Source organism: Argiope bruennichi, chromosome 7 (genome assembly GCF_947563725.1).
Source record: "Argiope bruennichi chromosome 7, qqArgBrue1.1, whole genome shotgun sequence".
NCBI classification, from domain to species: domain Eukaryota; kingdom Metazoa; phylum Arthropoda; class Arachnida; order Araneae; family Araneidae; genus Argiope; species Argiope bruennichi.
This window is the reverse complement of record NC_079157.1, coordinates 63866892-63888132: the sequence shown is the minus strand read 5'-3', so window position 1 is coordinate 63888132 and position 21241 is coordinate 63866892. Positions and strand designations below refer to the sequence as shown.

At 24.9% G+C, this 21241-nt stretch overlaps 1 protein-coding gene across 1 annotated transcript; it reads right to left on the bottom strand.

Moving 5' to 3' along the window:
- On the bottom strand, nucleotides 1-17910 carry LOC129976602 (pumilio homolog 3-like). Its single transcript, XM_056090245.1, has 16 exons — nucleotides 17794-17910; nucleotides 16355-16435; nucleotides 14409-14974; nucleotides 13577-13652; nucleotides 12108-12201; nucleotides 10096-10162; nucleotides 8994-9063; nucleotides 8570-8674; nucleotides 8383-8486; nucleotides 8089-8263; nucleotides 7186-7320; nucleotides 5622-5824; nucleotides 4038-4183; nucleotides 3800-3952; nucleotides 2210-2300; nucleotides 1-163 (listed from the first exon to the last, which is right to left on the bottom strand). Exons 2-16 carry the CDS (start codon nucleotides 16403-16405, stop codon nucleotides 40-42), a joined length of 2160 nt encoding a protein of 719 aa, XP_055946220.1. The 5' UTR covers nucleotides 16406-16435; nucleotides 17794-17910; the 3' UTR covers nucleotides 1-39.
- Between the last annotated feature and the right edge of the window lie 3331 nt (nucleotides 17911-21241).

The window sequence follows — 21241 nt, the reverse complement described above, 5'->3', positions numbered from 1 at the left end:
TTTTGTAAAATCATTTAATTAGATACTAATATTTACAAGTTATTTAAGTTTTTTAATTAGTATTTCAGCTCCTTTGTAAGGCTTCTTGGATAAATATTTCTTGCATCCAGATAATTCTTCCTTAATTCTTTGAACAACAGATGGTATTTCTGTTTCTAGCAAGCTAAAATAATAATAACAAATTAAATTAATAAGCTTTCATTTAAATCAAACTAAAAATCTATTGTCACACAGAAAATTTTAGCAAAGAAAATTATAACAAAATTGAATTTCATTAACTTATAAATTAACTACTTGCATTCTCTTTCTGCAATTCTTAAATTAAATAAATTAAAAAAACAAAATTATTTTTTTATTGAAGAATCTGTATTTCCAGAAAATTATAATGAAATTTATTTAAATAAAAAATGAAATAAATGTTTATTGGTACATAAAAAATAAATTTTAATATCGATTATCAAAACACAATATAAAACGCACATTCTGATTCCAACATTTTAAAATGATAAGGAATTATCAGAGATTTCTAAGGAAGAACCCATCTATATAAATGGAGATACCTCAATGTTATGAAGGCTGAAACAAGATGCATTGAAAGGACCCCCTACCATATATATATATATATATATATATATATATATCCTACAATAGCATGTAAGTTGTGCATGTTTATTAATAGTTTGTTAAACACATTTTATTGTTTGGAGGGCAAGAAAAATATTTTCCAACTAGTAACTTGAGTAATCAGTAAAGCATCCAATGTCAAATTAATTTTGGTTTCATACATATATAGAATATCAACTAAATTTTCTTATCATGAAGACTGATAATTAATACACATTTCTTTTTCTATTGATAATAAAAGCCCCTGTCTGTCAGCATTCTGCAGGATACAGACTGTTGGGTACAGAATTACCACAGATAGCTGGGCACAGAATTTAACACACTTACAAGATCGAGAATTCAACTTGACCTCAGGATGATTTCAAAAAATGTGATTAAAAGTTAACTGAAATTCAGGCATTTTTTCTTGGTAACTTCCAAAAATAATATAACACAATAATAATAAAACAAATAATAATAATTCTAAGGTTTAAAATTATTTCTTTAATGATGTCAATATATTTGCTGTAAATTTTTTTCCCTCCAATTTTAGCACATTTAAAAAAATATTTTTTCATATAATTTGCAAAAATACTTTCCAATGCTATAATGACATTAAATCTAATTTTAATGATACATCAAATCATTTAATTATATTATGTTTTCCTCCTTTTATATATTACTTTACTATTAGATGTTCTCTTGCTTGCAGTTGTAGATTATACCTTTTCAAAAATAAGTTTTTCTACTTAAGTTTATAGAATGAAGAGATTTTTATTTTAGTTGATAACTTTTGTTTACAAAAATATTTCTTCACACCAGCTTTTTTGTTTGTTTGGTTTGCTTTTTATTTGTAGATATTTAATGAAAGTTTTTTTAATTAATTAATTTTTAAATATTAAAAATTTTAGCTGCCTTTTAAGGATTAATTTGTTTTTTAAAATATCATGCTATCCTTTCATGCATGCTATCCATTTATGAAATATATATGATGTTACACATTGGGATCATGCATTGATATTGAACACAAAAACTAAATATTAAAATATAGCACTATGATGTCATAATACTGGTCCCCATTAGAAAGGTTCTTTATATTCCACTCATGTACACAATGAGTGGAATATAAAAAAGACTGTTAAATTAACATTGTTTTAACATTTGACAATTTGGCAGAATTATGAACATGAAATGACACCTAAATGATCTAATAAAATGAAATATAATCAATATTCCAATGTATCAGGCTGGTCATGAAAATTGGCTAGTAATAATTTAAAATTCAAAACATTACAATATATACAAACTTTTCAAAAGAATTTTAAAATATTTTAAAGTTACCAACAGATATTTGAAATCAGACTGGATACAGGATATCCAAGTAAAATAATAATGAAGGTTCCGAAATAGTCACATTTCTGATTAAATGAATAAAAAATATTTTGCATGGAATATTTTTTTTAAGATAGCATATAATCAAAGGATCATTTAAATGAAAGTTTTTATATAACAATAAAATGATCTCGATATAGAAATACTTACAATAAAGGCATCCCAAATAAAATATAATCAAAACCAAAACAATTTAAATATATTAGATATTTACCTGACCAGTAAGAAAGCTCCTCGGTTGCATTCCATCCATGACTTAAATACCAATTTTGGTACAGTCTCAATCAAAACTTCACTAAATTTAACTATAAAAAGACAATGTTAAATTTAACTTGTTCTTATTTAAATTTTTTAATGCAATGAAAGTATTCAAAATAATTAAATGTCATAGAATCAAAAAAAATTAGTAAATAATTAACAAGTGATTGGAAAAATTAAAAGCACTTTTACTCAAATATTCTTCAATTTAGGCTTAATATCACTGAATTTGGATTTTTATTTAAATATACCTGTTTACAAAATCTCATTCACTATTTTGTAACATTTAAATAATAATAGCTCCAATCAAATAAAAATACAGCAATTACATTAACAACATGATTTCATGAACAAAATTTCAAGTATTGTCAATACCTAATTAAGTGAAAAGCACTGACCATAAACTAAAAATATGTTTCTTCAAGAGAAATTAATTAAAAAAAAATGTGATTCCCTTAATTACCATTGGATTTACCAATGGAGAAAAGAAATAATATTGAGCAAATATATTCTAGAAAACAATTCCATATAAGTTCTCGAAAGCTGTTAAAAAAATAATGAAAAAGGATAATTTAAGGTTTTGAAAATATTTCCATCTGAAGATTAACTATAATTCCCAGTTAATTAATTTTAGCTAATTGGGTCATGAAATTACAATGACTGATTTATATATTTAGAATGCAGATTATGGCATTGTTACTTATCAATAGCCCTTCATATATTTATTTATAGACAATTTAGCAAACTAAAAAAGTAGAAAAATTACAATTTCTTAATCTGTTTTAATGCAGAGGAATCAATTACTCCGAGGAATCAAAAAGTAAGATGTAGCACTGAATTGCATCAATTCAAAAACAATGCACTCTTTTTAACGCACATTTTACATTTGCAATTACATTAAGTTAGAAAAACGTTCACCAGAAAACAGCAGTGAAATTTTATTTGAATTTTTTTTTAAAATCTTAACATTTTAATATCATTATTGTCAACTAATTATATAAAAGTTGCAGCATGTCACTGACAGTGACCATGTTAAAGAACATATGTAAGCCCCTTTATTTTAAAAGAAACATAATTAACAACTGTAAAAAAAATATTGGATTGAAATCTATTTTGATATCCCTTTGAATTTGTCACCAATATGGCAGCAACCCAAACAATTTAATAGAGTAGTTTTTCAAACATTTCTTCAGCAAATGCTTCGCTGAAGTGTTTGCCTTAGTTGCCAATTTGTATCTTGACACTAGTGATTTGATATCTATGGCAGTAAGAAAAACAAATAACCACTAAAGCAGATTTCAATTGAAAATTGTCAAATAGTAAATTCAATCAATCCATGACTTGTTGCCAAGAAATTAACATCCCAAATTCAAGCCAAAATTAAAAAATGCATCCAATAAAATCTGGTAGATAAATCAGATTTAAATCTATTCTATGCTATCAAAAAGTTTTAATTTTCATATGATGTAGCATTAATTAAAAATATTTTTTTCATTGCTCAGTCTGAATTATCTATGGTTATTTATCTTGATTTCAATATTCTTACCATCATCCTGTGATTCATCTTTATCATGAATGATGAGCTGTTTATACATGAAATGAGACCCAGAATGCTCGATTGGATGAGTATTCTTGTTTTCGGTAGTATAAGGCTCTACAACCAAGTCAGCTATTGCCTTAAATGCAGTTCTTCTGTTACCTAAATAATAGATATATCATTTATTAAAAAAGTTTAAAATTGATTTAGTCAAAAAATCAAAACAAAATATTAAATTTCATCTTACCCACAGTGTGCTGCAGGATAACCAATGTAAACAGACAAAATGCATTGTCTGTATAAAACTTTTGAATATTAGATTCAATTAGATTTAAAAGTGGTCCAGCTATAATAGCTTTTAATTCTGCCTGTCGAAATTCAGGATCTTTTTTACTAAAACATAAAATCATTCAATCAAGTTAGATGTCCAGTATAAAATCCAAATATCAGAAAAAAGGAAAATATTTTTTAAGCCCAAATGAAAAAAAAAAAAGTGCATAAATGCTACAATACATTTGTGCAGTGAGTTTATAATTAAAACCAGAATAAGAGAATAAAAATACCAAAATATCAATTAATACTTTTGAAACTTTGTCTACAAGTAAATTTCAAAAAGAATTGTTTACAAAATGCATTTTCTACACCAAATGTTTTCTTATGAGATTTAACTGGAATTAAAAGCATCTCTTAGCGAAACTTCCAAGTTTCACCTTTGTCACACATGCTATTTATAAAATAACAACACTATTATACTTACAAAAAATATATTAACAATATGGAGACAATTTCAAAATAAGTAATTTTTTTGTTTATAATAAAGTTAATACAATCTCATTTGTTTATATTAAATTATTTATTAGAAAACTTAACAAGAATAATAAAAACAAGGATTTTTTTAAAACACCAGGAATTTTTATTTTCTTTCTATTTAAAATCTATTTTCCTACTGATAGTAGATGAATACTATAATGTTTCTCACCCCAATATCCACTCGCAAGGAATAAACTACACAAAAATGAAATGAAGACACAACAAGCAATCAAATTATTTCATTAGTCTACAAAATATACGGGTATAATAATAATAATAATATACTCGTATAACTTCTTCTTATAGCAGATATCAACAATTAGCTGTTACTGTAGCTCATTTTTCATTAATCAGTAATCTCTAGCAACTTCATGCCAATCTTTATAGTAATTATAACTTGTTTACCCCCTATAAGTCAAAATTCTAGTAATCCCTGAGTGAGAGATGTCTTATAAATTTTCTAAGGAAAGAGGGGAAAAACTTTTGATAGAAGATAGGTCAAATTAATTCTTCAAAGGAATTCAGGAATAGCGTCGTCTCTACAGAATCTCATGAGTTCCAAACTTTGAAGCCCATCAATATATTTTGAAAGTGTTTCTTTTAGCACTAAAAAAATCTTATTTTTATATAATGTATTCACTTTAATGCCTTTTAAAAATATTTTTCTATATATTTTTCAATAATATTTATTGTTTCAATTAATGGGTTTATAATTCACATTGTGTGCTTATTTTGTGCGCTTAACAATGAAATCCTGAATCATATTATGTGATCAATAATTTGCTTTATAATTACGAGTAAATTTTTTTTAAATACAGATCAAATGAATCAAGCTTAAAACATTATTGAGACAAGAGGTTTGAATCTCATTTAATTTTTCGTATAAATTTTAAACTTCGTTCAAATTTATTAAAAAATTTTCTCCTTTACAATCAAATTATTGCTGCAATTTGATTACTTATTCTGAACATCAAAATACATTAATTGCAGAAAAAAGAAGAAATAAACTATACCATCTTACCTTGTTTCATTATTATCACCCTGTTTCAATATATTAATTACATCAGGATGAATATAATGAGGATCTCTTGGATTTAACAAATATATCAGAACTTTCTTCACATGGGCATTCTGCAGAAATTCGAGTAAAGGATCATTTTTTTGCAAGTCATTTTTCTCTTTGTCTTTATTTTGTGATAACTCAAGTATACGGCTAACAAGTTCCTGTAAGACATTTCAATAATATATTTAATTCTTAATATATGAGGAAAAATTTCTTTTTTAAGGTGCATGTCAATATACAATCACATTTATTGCCAGATTATTACATCCATTTAATGCCCATAATATAGTATATAGAATATATAGAAACTGTCAGTCAACAAGTAATTTAGTCATGTATAATAATTAAATAATAAAATAAGAACCAAATCGAATTTCTTCATCTACAATAATTACCATTTATAAACTTTAGTCACTTCAGAAAACTTATCTGGTATTAATTTTTAATATATTTCAAATAAAAAAAATATTGATCACATTAAGAATTAAAATTGCGTGTGTGGGCATGTGTGTGCATCTGTAGGAATTAGTAACAAAAGAAGTAACTATTAATATTTTATCCAAGCATTGCAGAAACATTAAATTATTATCTTTTCTCAACCTTTTAATAGAAACAAAATCTTTAGAATCAAAAAAATTATAATTTCAACTCAAAGTTTATTATATTATCCTATTTTTTATTACATTAGTTAAATCAAAAAACAGAATGTATAATCTATTTAGATAGAAGAGAAAATCAACCAACAAATTTCCCAAATTATTATAGTACCGTACATTTCAGATGAGAATATGCACTGTATTTGATTAGCACACAAGCATGATACAGAGAAAAAAAAATATAAAAATACAAACATATAATTTTTTTAAAGCTAATTGACAGGAAAACAGATTTTACCAACATACAAAATCTTAACTACATTTATCAAATCAAATAAATATTAGAATCATTCGATAATAATGTGATTAACTACAAGAAACTTGAAGTACACATTAATTACTTAATTTACAGATTATTAATGCAAATTTTAACTTAAATTATCAAATAATTTAAAATAAATATTTTCTAGAAATATTCCAAATGTCTTATGTATTTGTTATTACTTAAAGCATTGAAAGTTATAATATCCAATTATTTCTTGTAGATAAATTTATACATATAAAAAAAACGTTGATGGATTTTTTTAAAAAAATGTTTTAGTCTAAATCCTTGTCGTTATTTATTTAATTTTTTTTCAACAAATTTTTAACAGTAAAAAGACACCTGATAATACAATATCAGTTATCCCTCCCTCTTTAAAATTATAATTCCTTAAAGAGAAAATAATAGTCCAAAACAAAAATAAAATTCAAACACAAATATTTACATACATGAAAATTCCCCAAATACTTAAAATTCCAATACTTGCATATAAGATCGGAAAATATTTAAAATCAGATGCTTATTATACAATAACTTGGGTATATTATAAAAATATAAACAATGATCCTAAATCTGAAAATAACATAATTGTTCATATATTTACCTTAATAATATGCTTATCTAAGAAAACAGTATCATCAAAGCAATCAAACAAAGCCAGTAAAACCATATGTCCATGCTCTTCCATGGCAATTTTTGCAACAAAAGTTTTCATACTTTTAATGATAACTTTTCGATCCTGAAATAAAAATTATCACATGTAAAAATACATGTAAAAGTTAATCCTTATTAAATTTTCTGAATTATGCAGAGTTCTCATTAAACAAAGAATTAATACAATTTAACAGTTTAGATACAAATATATCTTCATTTATACCATTAATGCAGCAATCTAATAAGAACAAATCTAATATAATTTGTTTTTTCTGACATCCAAGCTTAAAAGTCCTTTTTTTTTAAACAATAAAAACTGAATTCGTAGTGAAATCTAAACATAGAATGGTCTAACTTTTTCTAAGCACTTATAAGAAGAAGTTTTCGCTTTCTGCCCTCCCTTTCCAAAAAAAAAAAAAAACTCAACTTGTAAAATTATTAGATTACAAATATTCACTGTTATTGGAAAATAGAAAATTACAATTGGAAAAATTTAATAACACCACAAAATTGTACTTTGTAAGTTTTTTATGTTCTTGTTACATATAATTCAAAAAAATTAAAATTTTAAAATAGAACATGTTTAAGTATTAAGTTTGATATAAAATCCTTAATTTTTTATTACAATATAATAATTAATTTTTTTTATTTCTTGTGACTTTTTATAAAAAATTTGAAATGTTATAAAGCTAAATTTTTACAGAATGATAATTTACAACATATCTATGAATTTAAATACCCCAAACTTATTACAATAAATCATATTTCAATATTAATTTTCTCATTACTCTTTACAATATTAATAAAATATTCATTATATCATTCCTAATAATAAATATAACATTGTACTAACCTTTAAAGTGCCATACCAAACACAATGCATTCCAACTCTGGAACCATCTTTAGAATGTAGAATTTCAGGTATCACGTCTCTAACAGCTTCAATTATTTCTGATTTTGAAGCTGGGTCAGCATGAATCATGAACTGCCACAGGATATGATGCACAATACTGTGTTTTATCACTGATCTATATAGTTTTAAAAATATTTAAAAACATTTTTTTTTTTTTTTTTTTTGTCTAAAGACAAAAGAATCAATACACATATACACATGCACTAATATTTTATTACTATGCATAGAACTTACTTATCCAGCACTTTTGTCAACTCTTCTTTCATATGTTTAATAATTGATGGTTTTTGGCTTGGATCTTTTTCAAGAAGTTCACTCAAAGATGAAACTTCATTAGTCTAATTCAAATAAAAAACAAATTTAAGTTTACGATTTTTATTTACTAAAATATTTCAAAATTGTATAAATATAGAATACATACTTTGAAAAATTTGAAGGTAGGACCATAAAATTCTTGAACTAATTCAAATCTCTGAGCAGCATTTGCACATTCATTAAAAGCTAATTCTACAACATCTGCAGCTACCTAAGTAAGTGTTAAGAAATAGGATTACCAATACAGAAATATTTTGTATTATTTAATACAATTATCCCACTGATTAGAATATAAAATGGAAGTTCAACTGTATTATATAAAAATACATAAAAGAAAAAATAAACATACAATATATATTCTAATTCACTGTGAAAGATAAATATTTTTAAAGGCCAACATCATCAATCTCATTCACAGCAATGTGTTGAATTAAACCTTCAAAAGTTGGAACATTATTTGTTTATTTTTAAAAAAGATCATGAAAGTTTTTTTGTTTTGTTTTTGTCACTTGATGAACAAATAAACTTACTGTATGTCTAATCAATTTTACAACTTTTCCATGAAAAGCCTTCATTACATGTTCTTTTTGCTGCTTGGATCTGAAATTTACAAAAGTGCCAATTAGATAAATTTTTTTTTTAAAAAAAATTTTGCATAATTATTTATATACCATATAATTTAGATAGTGTATTTACAGATGCATGATTACTAGTTTATCCAGACTTTCAGAATCAAAAAGAGTAAATTTTAATTGTAATATTTCACATTAATAATTATTTTAGCATAAAACTAAGATAGATTTATTTATTCAAAATAGAAAAATGTTTCAGCTATTTTAATACACAAGGGTTTTCATTTATGAGCTTCCATAAATGAAACATTTTACAGAACACTGACTTTGAATGGCATTTGAATATTATTCAATATATTATAAAACTTTACTTTCATATAATGAAATCCAGCCACCAATTTTCCCCATATTTTGTAGTGTTTTTTTAACTGATGTTTTAACAAAATTGAATTCCCATGACTTAAGGTGCCTTTCTTTTATGAATTCCAAAAAGAAAGGTAAGAAAATTGTGTCCTTCATTATTTTTAGGGAAATCATACGACACAGCAAAGAAATGATGAAAAGCACTTTCTAACAAAGCAAAAATGGTTTCATATTGGGCAGATCTGGGTAGTAACATTCTTTTCATGAACATATACATTCTTTTTTTCACATTCTCTAATATGAATATACTCAAACTGTTTAAGTATTTGCTTTTTTTTAGAACAAAATGAAATTTATAGATGATATTGATAAGGAATTAGAAAGAAAGAATGATTTTAAAAAATGGTATAATAGTCAAACAATATGTAAAAAAATCTTTAAAAATCATTCTACAGTAAGTACTTTTTTAAAACTATTTTTTATAATTAAATTTACAAATCCTACATGGCAAATTTTTTATAATTAATTTTTTTAAACAAAAAAAAAATGTTATTCAATAAGTTGTATGTTTATGAAATAATGAAATTGAAACTTGAATAATAATAGCAATTAAAAAAGTTCATATCAATTTAATGAACTGCATGAAATCTCAAACATTATGAATTAAATCAAAATACTTTAGTCACAAAAAACTTACCCATACTTCAAGAGTTTCTGAACAAAAAACTTTCCATATTTAGACATTGATAATGGAATAATATCATCTAAAAATAATAATATTAATTGATTAAATATTGTCTTCATCTAAAAGTTGTAAATCGTTTCAAACTATACAATATACATGCAAATCATCAAACTATCATTCAATCTATAACATAAAATTAATATTATAATCATAATTATCTTCAATAAATAATCCAAAGTAAAATTTAAAAAATCATTGCTCTGTGAATAATAGAAAGAGAATTATACTAAAATGACTATACTTATTTTATTTTTTTGTCATGAAAAACAATTATGCTAAAAATTAAAAAAACTATCACTTATATTTCAGTAATTTTTCACTCCTTTTCATTAATACAGCTTTACTCAATGATAATAATAGCAATAATAATAGAGAGGAAAGGAATGATGCATCTTTTATCGACAAAAATGTTTCTTTCTTATATTCCTATCTATAGACAAAAAATTTATTTTAAAAAATGGGAGGGTGCATCAGATACCACTTTCAGCACCACAATTTCCAAGTTAAAACAAATCAGTCTCCTAACAAAACAGTTTACTAAAAATAATGCACTTTTTAAAAAAATGACAAAAACAATTTGTACAGGAAAAGAAAAAAACATAAAACACTACTTTTCATTACAAACAAATGGTAAAAAAAAAATTGCAATCAAATCTATTATTAAACAAACAAAGCCTATTTTTTTTTCAAACCTGATCTTAACAAATGAGAATGTTTTAATTCTTATTAAAACATTAAAATTAACCCCCCTCATCCCTCCATATGTAGGTAAGTAACATCTCATTTCAAGTATAATTTTGTACCAGTTGATAGTTATTTTAACAAAATGTAGTCAAGTATTTCCTGTTAAATGTAAAACGCTTGAGATCATTACAATTGAAAGGAGCTTCCAAAACATCAAAAAATAAGAATACATGCTCTTAATACTTAAAATATAAATAACTACTTTTCATATCTAGATTTTAACACAAATTAAATAACAAGGAAAGATATCACAGCAAAAGAATATTTTTCATAATGACTGAATATTCTTTTTCTTTTTGTAACGGACATTACAATATCCAATCTATACAAACCATCATAAATATACATGTAGAATTTAAACATTAATAATAATTTTTATTTTATCCATTACAATCAGTATAACAATGAATTTCAATTAATAATATTAGGGCAAAATACCTGCTTCAAAGATTTTGATGTTCATTAATATTCAATTATTACATTTTAATTACAAAATACAATTGAGTAAGATATTTAAAAATACTTTTTTTCTTACTTTTTTTAAAGAAATAACATTTCTAATAACTAGAAGATAAATGAGATGCACAAGAAATGCCATGTGAAGTCAAAAAGAATAAAGTTTATAATATGTATAATACGAAAATGGACAATACAGAGATAAAATATACTTGTTTTGTTAATTTGGGATTTCATACACAAAAAAAAGCCTGATAACTGTTATTTGATCAATTAAAACAGCAGATCTAAAGGCAATGGTATTAATTCTGGGATAAATAATTAATGTAAAAAATTACACAAATTTTCAAAATTATAGAATTTTTTTAAAGGATGGAAATAATTGTAATATATTAATTAAATGAAATGAAAAAATACTCTTCAGGTTTAATAGATCAATATAAAAATTGTTTGCAAAACTAATATTTTTATTAAAAAATGGAAGCAAAAGATTCAGAGAAAAATTTTAAAGAAAAACAGAAATCTGCAAACCAAATTAGATAAATTTAATATAGGCCTCATATATGTTCAAAAGTGCAGTAACTTTTTATATAGTACAAGAAATTATAACAAAAAAAAATGTTCATATGGTTCTTAATTTAATTCATAAATTATAAAAAAAAATTTTAACTAAAGGAATTACTACCAATTAAAATAATAATTATAATCTTTAAAAAAGTATAAGAATAAAAAAATGATAATGAATTAGAATCTGGCAAACATACTTTTAAGCTCTTCAAATAAAAGTGTGCGATGTGTTTCAGCACCTTCAGATAAAATGCATTCCAAAACACGAACGGTATCGTGAGCAAATGTGAACTAAAAAACATTAGAGGAATATTTGTTTAGCTATTATAAAATTTTTTAAAATAACTAATTACTGGAGGAATATAGAAATTTTGAATGCAAAATAAAATTGCATTTATATTTTTTGAAAGATAATAATTGTACACATTTTATAAATATTATAACAATAAAAAAAAAACTAAATTTGCTATCTGTCAAAAAACTTAATTTCAAATACACTATGCAAAATAAAATCTGTCATAATAAAGAAAATTCTATCAAAAATATATATATCTTAATTCTTAATTAATTAATTGTTCTGACATCCCTGCATAAAATAATTAAATATTAGATAGACACTGTGAGGAAATTTTTAAGGTGCCAAAAAATACCAGATAATGGTATTTTGGATTTTGATGGGAAAATAAATTAATTTTGCAATCATTTTATGAAAGATGAAAAAGTTATAAAACAGAAAGTGATTAAGATAAATAAATAAATAAATTTTTAAAAGCCTCTTTTAACATCTTTGATAAAAATAATATGAACATAAAATTCAAAAAGTGAGCAATGAATTTTTAGAATAAACTAAAAAAAACTTTTGGTAAACCAGATATTTTCATGGAGATATTTGTGCCCTACATGGTATATATGTGACTGTCCTCTATCAAGAAAAAATAATCACTTATTAATCATTATAAATTAATATAAAAAATAGAAATCAGAAGAATTTCAAGTATATTACAAATTCTAAACTGATTAAAACTGGCACTGCATTCTAAAACAGATGATATCCTCCAATTTAATAATGGAAAAAAATTGCTAAATAGTTAACATTAAGGCAAAGTAATTAAAAAAAATGGCTTTAAATTTTATTTATCTTTTTAAATGATACACTTTCTCAGCATGGTACTTGTCTCTAACTCATATGTAATATTAGTATACAAAAATGTTAGTGAAATGTCTTTTTATTTATTTTAAAATGAAAGTGATAAAAATGTGTCAATTGTAGCAAAATGCAATAAAAATCTCAAACTTTCATTATATCTCCTATATACAGACTTCTATATTTAGATAGAATAAATATTAATAAAATCTATTTGCAGGAGATTTATATTGATATATATAGTTGTTTTACTTCACAAATTTGGTACTTATTATAATTCACAGAAAAGTACCTATAAAACCAAAAGACAGAGCTTTAATAAATTGTTTTATATGAAAGTGATAAATATCCTAATAAAAATTTCAAGAAATATTACTGAAGAAATTGTATCTTCAAAAAATAATTTAAAAAAAGATTTATTTTAAAGTGCACAAAATATATAAAAAGAAACAAAATGTTAGAAATGATACACAAATAATTAAATAAAGATTATTTTGCAACGATCATTTTTAAAAAACTCACCTCTTTTACACGACCTTTTAAAAGATCACAAGCTTGTTTCAATAACTGACTCTTTTTCTCTGGTTTACAGTCTTCCCTTTAAAATTAAAATGGATTAATTTTAAACAATATAAATAAAAAAATATATATCATCTTTAAAAAAATGAGAGTCATTACAATGCGAATTAAAATTATTCTAAGAACAGTTACATGATATTACTAAAATATACAAGCAATCTGCTCTAATATATACATATAAAATGCTACTATATAAGTAAAATAATTTTAGAACTATTGTAACAGTTATATGTATTGTAAAATATTTACATTTATATATTAATATTTTGCATTAATATATTAGTGAAAAAATACTTGTATATTATAGCAAAATTATGCAACTTTGTATTTTGAATAATTTTAAATCCCTTATATATGTATGTATATATAAATATAGGTTCACTCTCAGTATTTCCATTAACTAAAAGGGAAGTATGTTAAAATTGTCCTATGTGAGAAAATTGTAAACAGGAAATTGTAATGTCTATTGAAAATGGTTGAAATATTAATTTTTTTTAATGTTACAAATGAACATTTTGTTTTTGAATATAAATACATGGGCACACAATGAAATAAATAAAATTCAATCTCATGATTGTGTGAGCAATTCATGAGAATACTTACAGATATTAATAAATTAAGATATAAATATTTAAAAAATACATTCAAATGTCACTTTGATTATTTATTCTGCTAAAAATGACATTTAGATAACATATGAATTTATTTTTAAAATTCAAACTGTCAATAAGTTCAGCAACAGAGATTTTAGAAAAAAAGAGAAAACTTAACAAACCTTCTTAAGTCTTCCCATAAATTTTTTAAAGTTTGTGTAAGTTCAAAATGTTCTCCTTTTCCTTTCTTTTCCATTTTCAACTTCTTCTTTTGCTTTTTCAACTCTTTCCATTCTTTTTTAGTTAGATTCCCTTTTTTCATTGCTTCATCAATTTTGGCTGCACTATCATTTACATTATTTGACTCCTTTACTTTCTTCTTTTTGTTTAGATGAAGCAGTTTTCTTTCCTTATTAGTCAAACCTTCAACTTTAACTTTTTTCTTCTGATTTGAATCATTTGATTCACTTTGCCTTTTCTTCAAGATAGATTTTACTGATGCACTGTTTTGTAAAGTTTCATTTTCAACTTTTTTCTTCTTTCCTCCTTGAAAACTCTGATTTTTCGAAGATTCATTGCTGTTCATATCTATGGAATCTTCTCCATTTATACTTCTATCATGTTTCCTTTTCTTTGGCAATTTTAATGAAGTGTCTTGGTTCATTTCTGATTTAGTAAAACTTACTTCATCATCCACGCTCAATTTTACTTTTAAATTGGCATTTTCAGATCCCTGCTTTTGAGCTTTCTGTAAAAAAGAGATAAAAATGTGAATAAAAAAAACTGCAATATAAATTTATGAAGATTCAGATACATATTCAGATTCAAAAATGCATATTAAATTGAATGGTCATATATTTTTTTATACTTATTACTCTAATCATAATAATTATCATTAATGTTAAAAATCTGGAAACGCAATCAGCAAATGAGCTCAAATTTGAACTGATTAAAAATGTAATTTACAAGATGAACAGTTGAAGTGATGTATTAATAGTGTTAATGCTTTTTTAAACAAAAGTTTCTTCATTTACTATAGATTTCTTTCACTACAAACTGATTTATCCAATCTGTAACATATCAAATTCATTTTTAATATTAACTATATGATACTCTTTGAATTTAATTAAATTATGCAAAATCAATTAATATTTACAAGTAATTAGATTATGTGTGACAGTCTCAACTGCCAAATTTTCCCCCCAAATTGAATAGAATTAAATGTTACTTATTTTTAATTTGCATTTAGATGAAAACTTCATATTGGTAATTAATTTGATAAAAATAAAAAGGTTAGAATTGCTCAATATGAGTTTAATTACAGACATCAAATTCGTTTTTCCAGTAGATGGAATATTACACTTGTTTGTTTGTTTTTGTTTTCAATTTAGCAAAAAAGTACGCCTGTCCTAAGGCAAAATTTGACCATGTGTATCTAAAAAGAATACAAATGTTGGTTCCTCATGCAAGGAAATTTAGATAATAAAGTAAATCCATAAAACTTCCCTGAGTTAATCTATGTGATTGTTATCCACATAACCTTAGCTAGAGACTCAATCTTGTCAATTAAAGCATCACAGACATTTACTCAAACCCCTAAGTCACATTGGATAATTCTATCTAGCCAAAATTTCTTCCTGGTAAGAGTTCTCTTCAAACAAACCCTTAATAGAGATTGATACAGGCCAAATCTAGCATGTGATGCTACGATACTTTTTTACCACCCTTTCTGTGAAACATTGCTCATTTAACAAATTTTTTTTATGTTTGTTTTTCTTGTTATATGAATCACTCATTATGGGAAGTGTTCATAAAACAAAGTTTGTGTATCTTTAATCATCTTACATTTTTAGAAATGTTAATAATTTATTGTAACAGTATAAGAATTTTTTTCTGCGATTTTAAACTATATCTACAATTATCTCAGCACCTACCACTGCTATCATGTGTTTACAGAAATTTCAGAACATCAAAGATAGAAATTTAGAAGTTGATTTTTTTTAAACATAAAAAAGATTCTATGTTTAATAATATAAATAAAAAAACATTCTAGTATATTTATATCCAATAAATTTTTTGTTAAAACAAGATATTAATAATCATAGAATTTACAAAAAAAGATATTCACCTGTTTCTTCCACAATTTTACACCTTTTGGCTTTTTTTCAACAGTATTCATATTTTAATTCCAAAGCAATTTGCAAATTCTCTGAAAAAAATAAGAAATTAAGTTCTTATTTTGATAATTATTTCAGGTTGATAGCACAAAGGTTATACCAAAATTTGATAAAAGGTTAATATAAATAGTTAAAAAAAATTATAATTGAAATGTGTGAACTAGTGATTTTATCAAAGATGAGTCAGAAATAACTGCAATACAATACTATTAATGCGCAATGAAATCTACTGTCCAACTAAAACAAAACAAACATCTCAAAAATCATTAACTAACTATTAATATACTAAAGGAATCAAATTAAAAACACTATACTGAAAAACTTATGCTAATTGAGACTAATAGTTAAAGACTGATAACTTATAGGTATAATTATTCATGAGGTAAAATAACAAGATGTTTCACTTGATCAAAAATGACAGTAAAAATGGTACTAAATATTTACTTCTGAAACATAAAATCTAGAAGTAGATTTTTTAGAAAAAATCTGTCAAACAATGTTTCAAGTAAATGCTTAATTATTATTAAAGATAAGACATATTAAGATAATACTTTAAAAATAAGGATTGATTTTGGAAACCACAGAAGGAAGTTCTATTCTAACAATGTAACAGATTTAGTTTTCCATATCATTCCAAGCATGATATTTTACTCTCATTAATTTTATCCATGTTTTTACATTATTTACATTTAAGTTGCATTTAGAATATAAAATGATTTTTTTTTTCAATTCATTTAAAATCACAAGAGCAATTATTAATCAAATCTGGAAAGAACTGTATTGTACAACTGGTTTCAAAAAGAAAAAAAAAATGAATCATAAGAATGAAACGTAGTAAAAATTAGTTTACAAAATGCAGCAAAAAAAAAATAAATAAATAAATAAAAATCAATAATACACAAATATAATAAAATGGCACATAAGTCATTGAATAATTCTTGACATGTCTACTTTCAGATTAGTTACATTTGACATCTTTGGAAAAAATTTCAAATAAGTAAGTTATTTATTAAATTTGCTATAAAAATGCAGAAATAAGAAGCGGATAAATAAATAACACCCCCCCCCCCTAGAGAGAAAACGTGTCGCATAATTCATTGTACATATTTCAAGTTGATAATGCTTAAAGAAAAAATAATATGTAAATAAAATACATGCTATTAAAATAAGGTGTCATTAAATAAAAGTATTTATTTATATACTAAATAATTATTTATAAATTAACCAAAATTGAAATTTAAATGAAGATGTTCACATAGATAAAATGTGAAATAATTCTTCTGAATATTTAGATGAGAAATCTTTAATATAACGTTTAAAAATAAAAATAAAAAGTACGCAACTGTGACAGAATATTTAAAACATGAATTACCATTATTAAATTACTTACAATATTTATTTTATGTATAACTTCAGAAGAAATTCAAACACATGGCAATTCCGTTTTATTTACTAGTAATTTTACGAGTTTAGTCGTATAATAGCTACTCAATCTGTACACGTCGGCAATACATGTATTGTTCAAATAAATGCCCATGTTCATTAAATGCAAATAAATAATCCAATTATAGTTTTGTTTCATGTAAAATAAATGTCTAGTTCCCTAATGATTAATTATTTTCTGTTTTTAAAGACATTTGTATTTAATAAAATAAAAAACACACTTTTCATCTAAGAAGAATGGAGATGGGCTTTCCTTTGAAGCAATAAATAATTTCTGGACACACTGCAAAATTTGCTAATTACATTGCAAATTTAAAATTAATAATTATATTTCGGTATTAGTTCTGAGTCCTGCTGCTGTGGTAAAGGAATTTCCCATAGCCTCTGCAGAAGAGGACGGGGGCGGGTGCAAGGGGACGAAGCGGTGCTCTAAAATCTAGTTAATTGGTGATTACAAATTCTACTTAATTTGTGATTACTTTACAAATGTGAAACTCTCTATAATCTATACGAATAATAAAGATGAATGTGCGTGTGTCTGTGTGTTAGAGTAAGTGTGCGCATTACAGAATACCTTATTTAATACACAGCTATCAGTTTACCAAACTTGGAATGCATATATTAAGGAAGGTGTGAATGTGTGTCAAAAATATTACTTTCTAAAATTTTCAATAACTAAGCGAAATGCCGTTTTTCCTGGTAATTCCTAAAATATTACAACATGAAATTGATTTTTATATTATCTAACAAAAAATTTCTAGCAAAATTCTTTTTAATGATATGTCTATGTTCTTCCGCATAATTTTTTTCTATTTTTAATTAGTTTCAAAAATATTAAAAGCATATTTTTCAAATTTCAATGTTAAAGCGAAATGCAAGTAGCTTTAATTGTTGCTACTAATAATTTCATTCTTATGACGAATATTTTCAGAGCGGTTATTACGTAACCAATATCAAAAAGTCACAAATACAAGTGATCAATACTTTTCAAAGAGGGGTGTGATTCAAATCCTTGATACGATCTTATTGATGATATTTCGATTACAGGTTTTGGATCACGATAGAAAGTAACAATCGATACGATATCACTGAAATTTGTCGGAGCGGTGACTTCACTGGAAAGTAACAATCGATACGATCTGTCCAATGGAAGCTCTCGAAAGAAATCTGTGATTGGATTGAAATGTGAACGGACCGGTTATTGGAATTATCGTATCGTATCATTGAATTGCATATCACTGAAATTTATCGGAGCGGTCATTTCACCGGAAAGTGCGAAGTCACTGCTCCACTTTACGGGAGTGACCGATATTCGTATTTGATGATGCACTATTCCATACAGATCATTTTTAATTGCTTGTGACATGATTGACTTTGATTACATGAGCTCTGTTTACTGCTGGCGCCATCTATTGGTAGAATATCGGACTAAAGTAAACATTTTAAAGAAATGATATATATTTTTAACTCATCTTTTCCAGAAAATGGTTCACTCTAATAAATAAATTGAATAAATAGTTTTGAGAAAAAAAAATTTAAGAAGTAAACTGAAACAGATAAATTAATTCTTTCACACGTTAATTAAATTAGTAAATTAAGTATAAATTACAATTAATAAATTTTATATTTAATATTAAGTAATAATTTTTAATTAATAATATGATTGAAATAACAGATATTTGGAACGCATATTTAAAAATAACAATAGCAATATTATTTGTTATTAAAAAAATCGTGGATTATGCATCTCTATATTGCATGGGTTTTAGTAAGGAGTACTTTCAATAAAAATTTTGAAATTTTGTAGTGCATCATGCCGAAAAATTTTTAAGTGCGCTCAATTTTATACTCTGCTCTTACTCTTGATGTATTGCAAGAGAAATCGACAAAAAATAGGAAATCCATTATGAAATGAACATAACAAGGCTCCTTAAATAGTTATATGTTTATCAAAATGTGAAGTTTAAAAATATTTTGCTGAGAAAGCTTTTAAAACCAAGTTAAAACAGAATATTCGAATAAAATTTTTAATAACCGTTAATCTCAGCAACGAGCTAATGACCAAAGGCGCTAATGAAAAACAAGAAAAAAAAGTTACAGTTCTGCAAAAGACAGCTTCCATGTAAAAGATAAATCAGAAACTTTATTTTTAGAAGAGACTTTAATGTCATGACAATAGACATTAGAAAAGTTCTTTTGCGACAAAAGAGGGACTGGTGTCTCCGAAATTTTCTCGAAAACTCTCAAATAAAGGTTTTATCTTTTTCCCTCCCGCAGAAAACTGTGGACCTCGGATAACGCCGCGAATGCTTAGAGAATTCGAATTGTGAGAGTTATCTGCTTTGCAATACAGAAAAGAAAACCAGAACAATTTATTATTACTCGATGTCATTTGTAAACAATAATTTTAAAAGAGCTTATAAGAGTGCGATTAAGTTTTGGAATGGGGTTGTGGTGAATTGGATAGCATATAAGCCAGTTAACAACTACGCAGCACAGGCAATTTCTTTTGCATAATGGTTATGTTACTGGACTGCGAACCACAAGGTCCCAGGTTCTATCCTCGCGCATCTCAAACCCCCTAAAGGGTAAATGCACAAATACAAGGAAATTGAAAATGTATCTTGGACGCCTTACTTTTTGATCTGGTTGAAATTAAAATTTGACACAGGACAACAATTGTAATTACAAGATTATATATTAAATGTCCTTTATTTAGCTTATTGCTTTTATAAGTCATGAAATTTACATACATATGAATGCTGGTATCGACAGGAGTCAACTTTTTGAATTATGTGGCTAAAAATCTGATAAGGATCTACAATTTAAATGCTAAAAGTGTGAATCAGGTTTCTTTTACCTTAGTCATTATGTTCCTAATTTATCGTATTTATATTCTTTCAAAAGTACAGATGCTCAACCTCTTGACGAACTCGGTTCCAATTTTGACACATATCTACACATTACATATTAATTCTGTGTACTAAGTTTTATCTATTTAATTCTCTTCGTTTTATAGTTATGATATTAATTTGTATTCGGACAACATGGCAGAGAGAATTCCTCTGAATGGATTTCATTCGAAATTTGAAAGAAATGTATAAATTTGTTTCTAAGGCCATATACCAAATTTCTTCGGTCTAGATCAAAACGTGTTCAGTTATACTGTTCACAGACACATTGCAAATATGTATTTTTCATACTCAAGAAGCAGAGCCATGTTAAGCATAGTACAGGCCTATAAACAACTTAATCTTACCTCCTCCCCCTTTCTTAACTCTCAAAACCAATGTATTTTATACCTTAATTTCATATTCATATGTTAATTTTTTAATAGAAATGTATATTATAAATAATTAAATTTCCTTCATTCTCTTAATTAATAAGTAATTTAT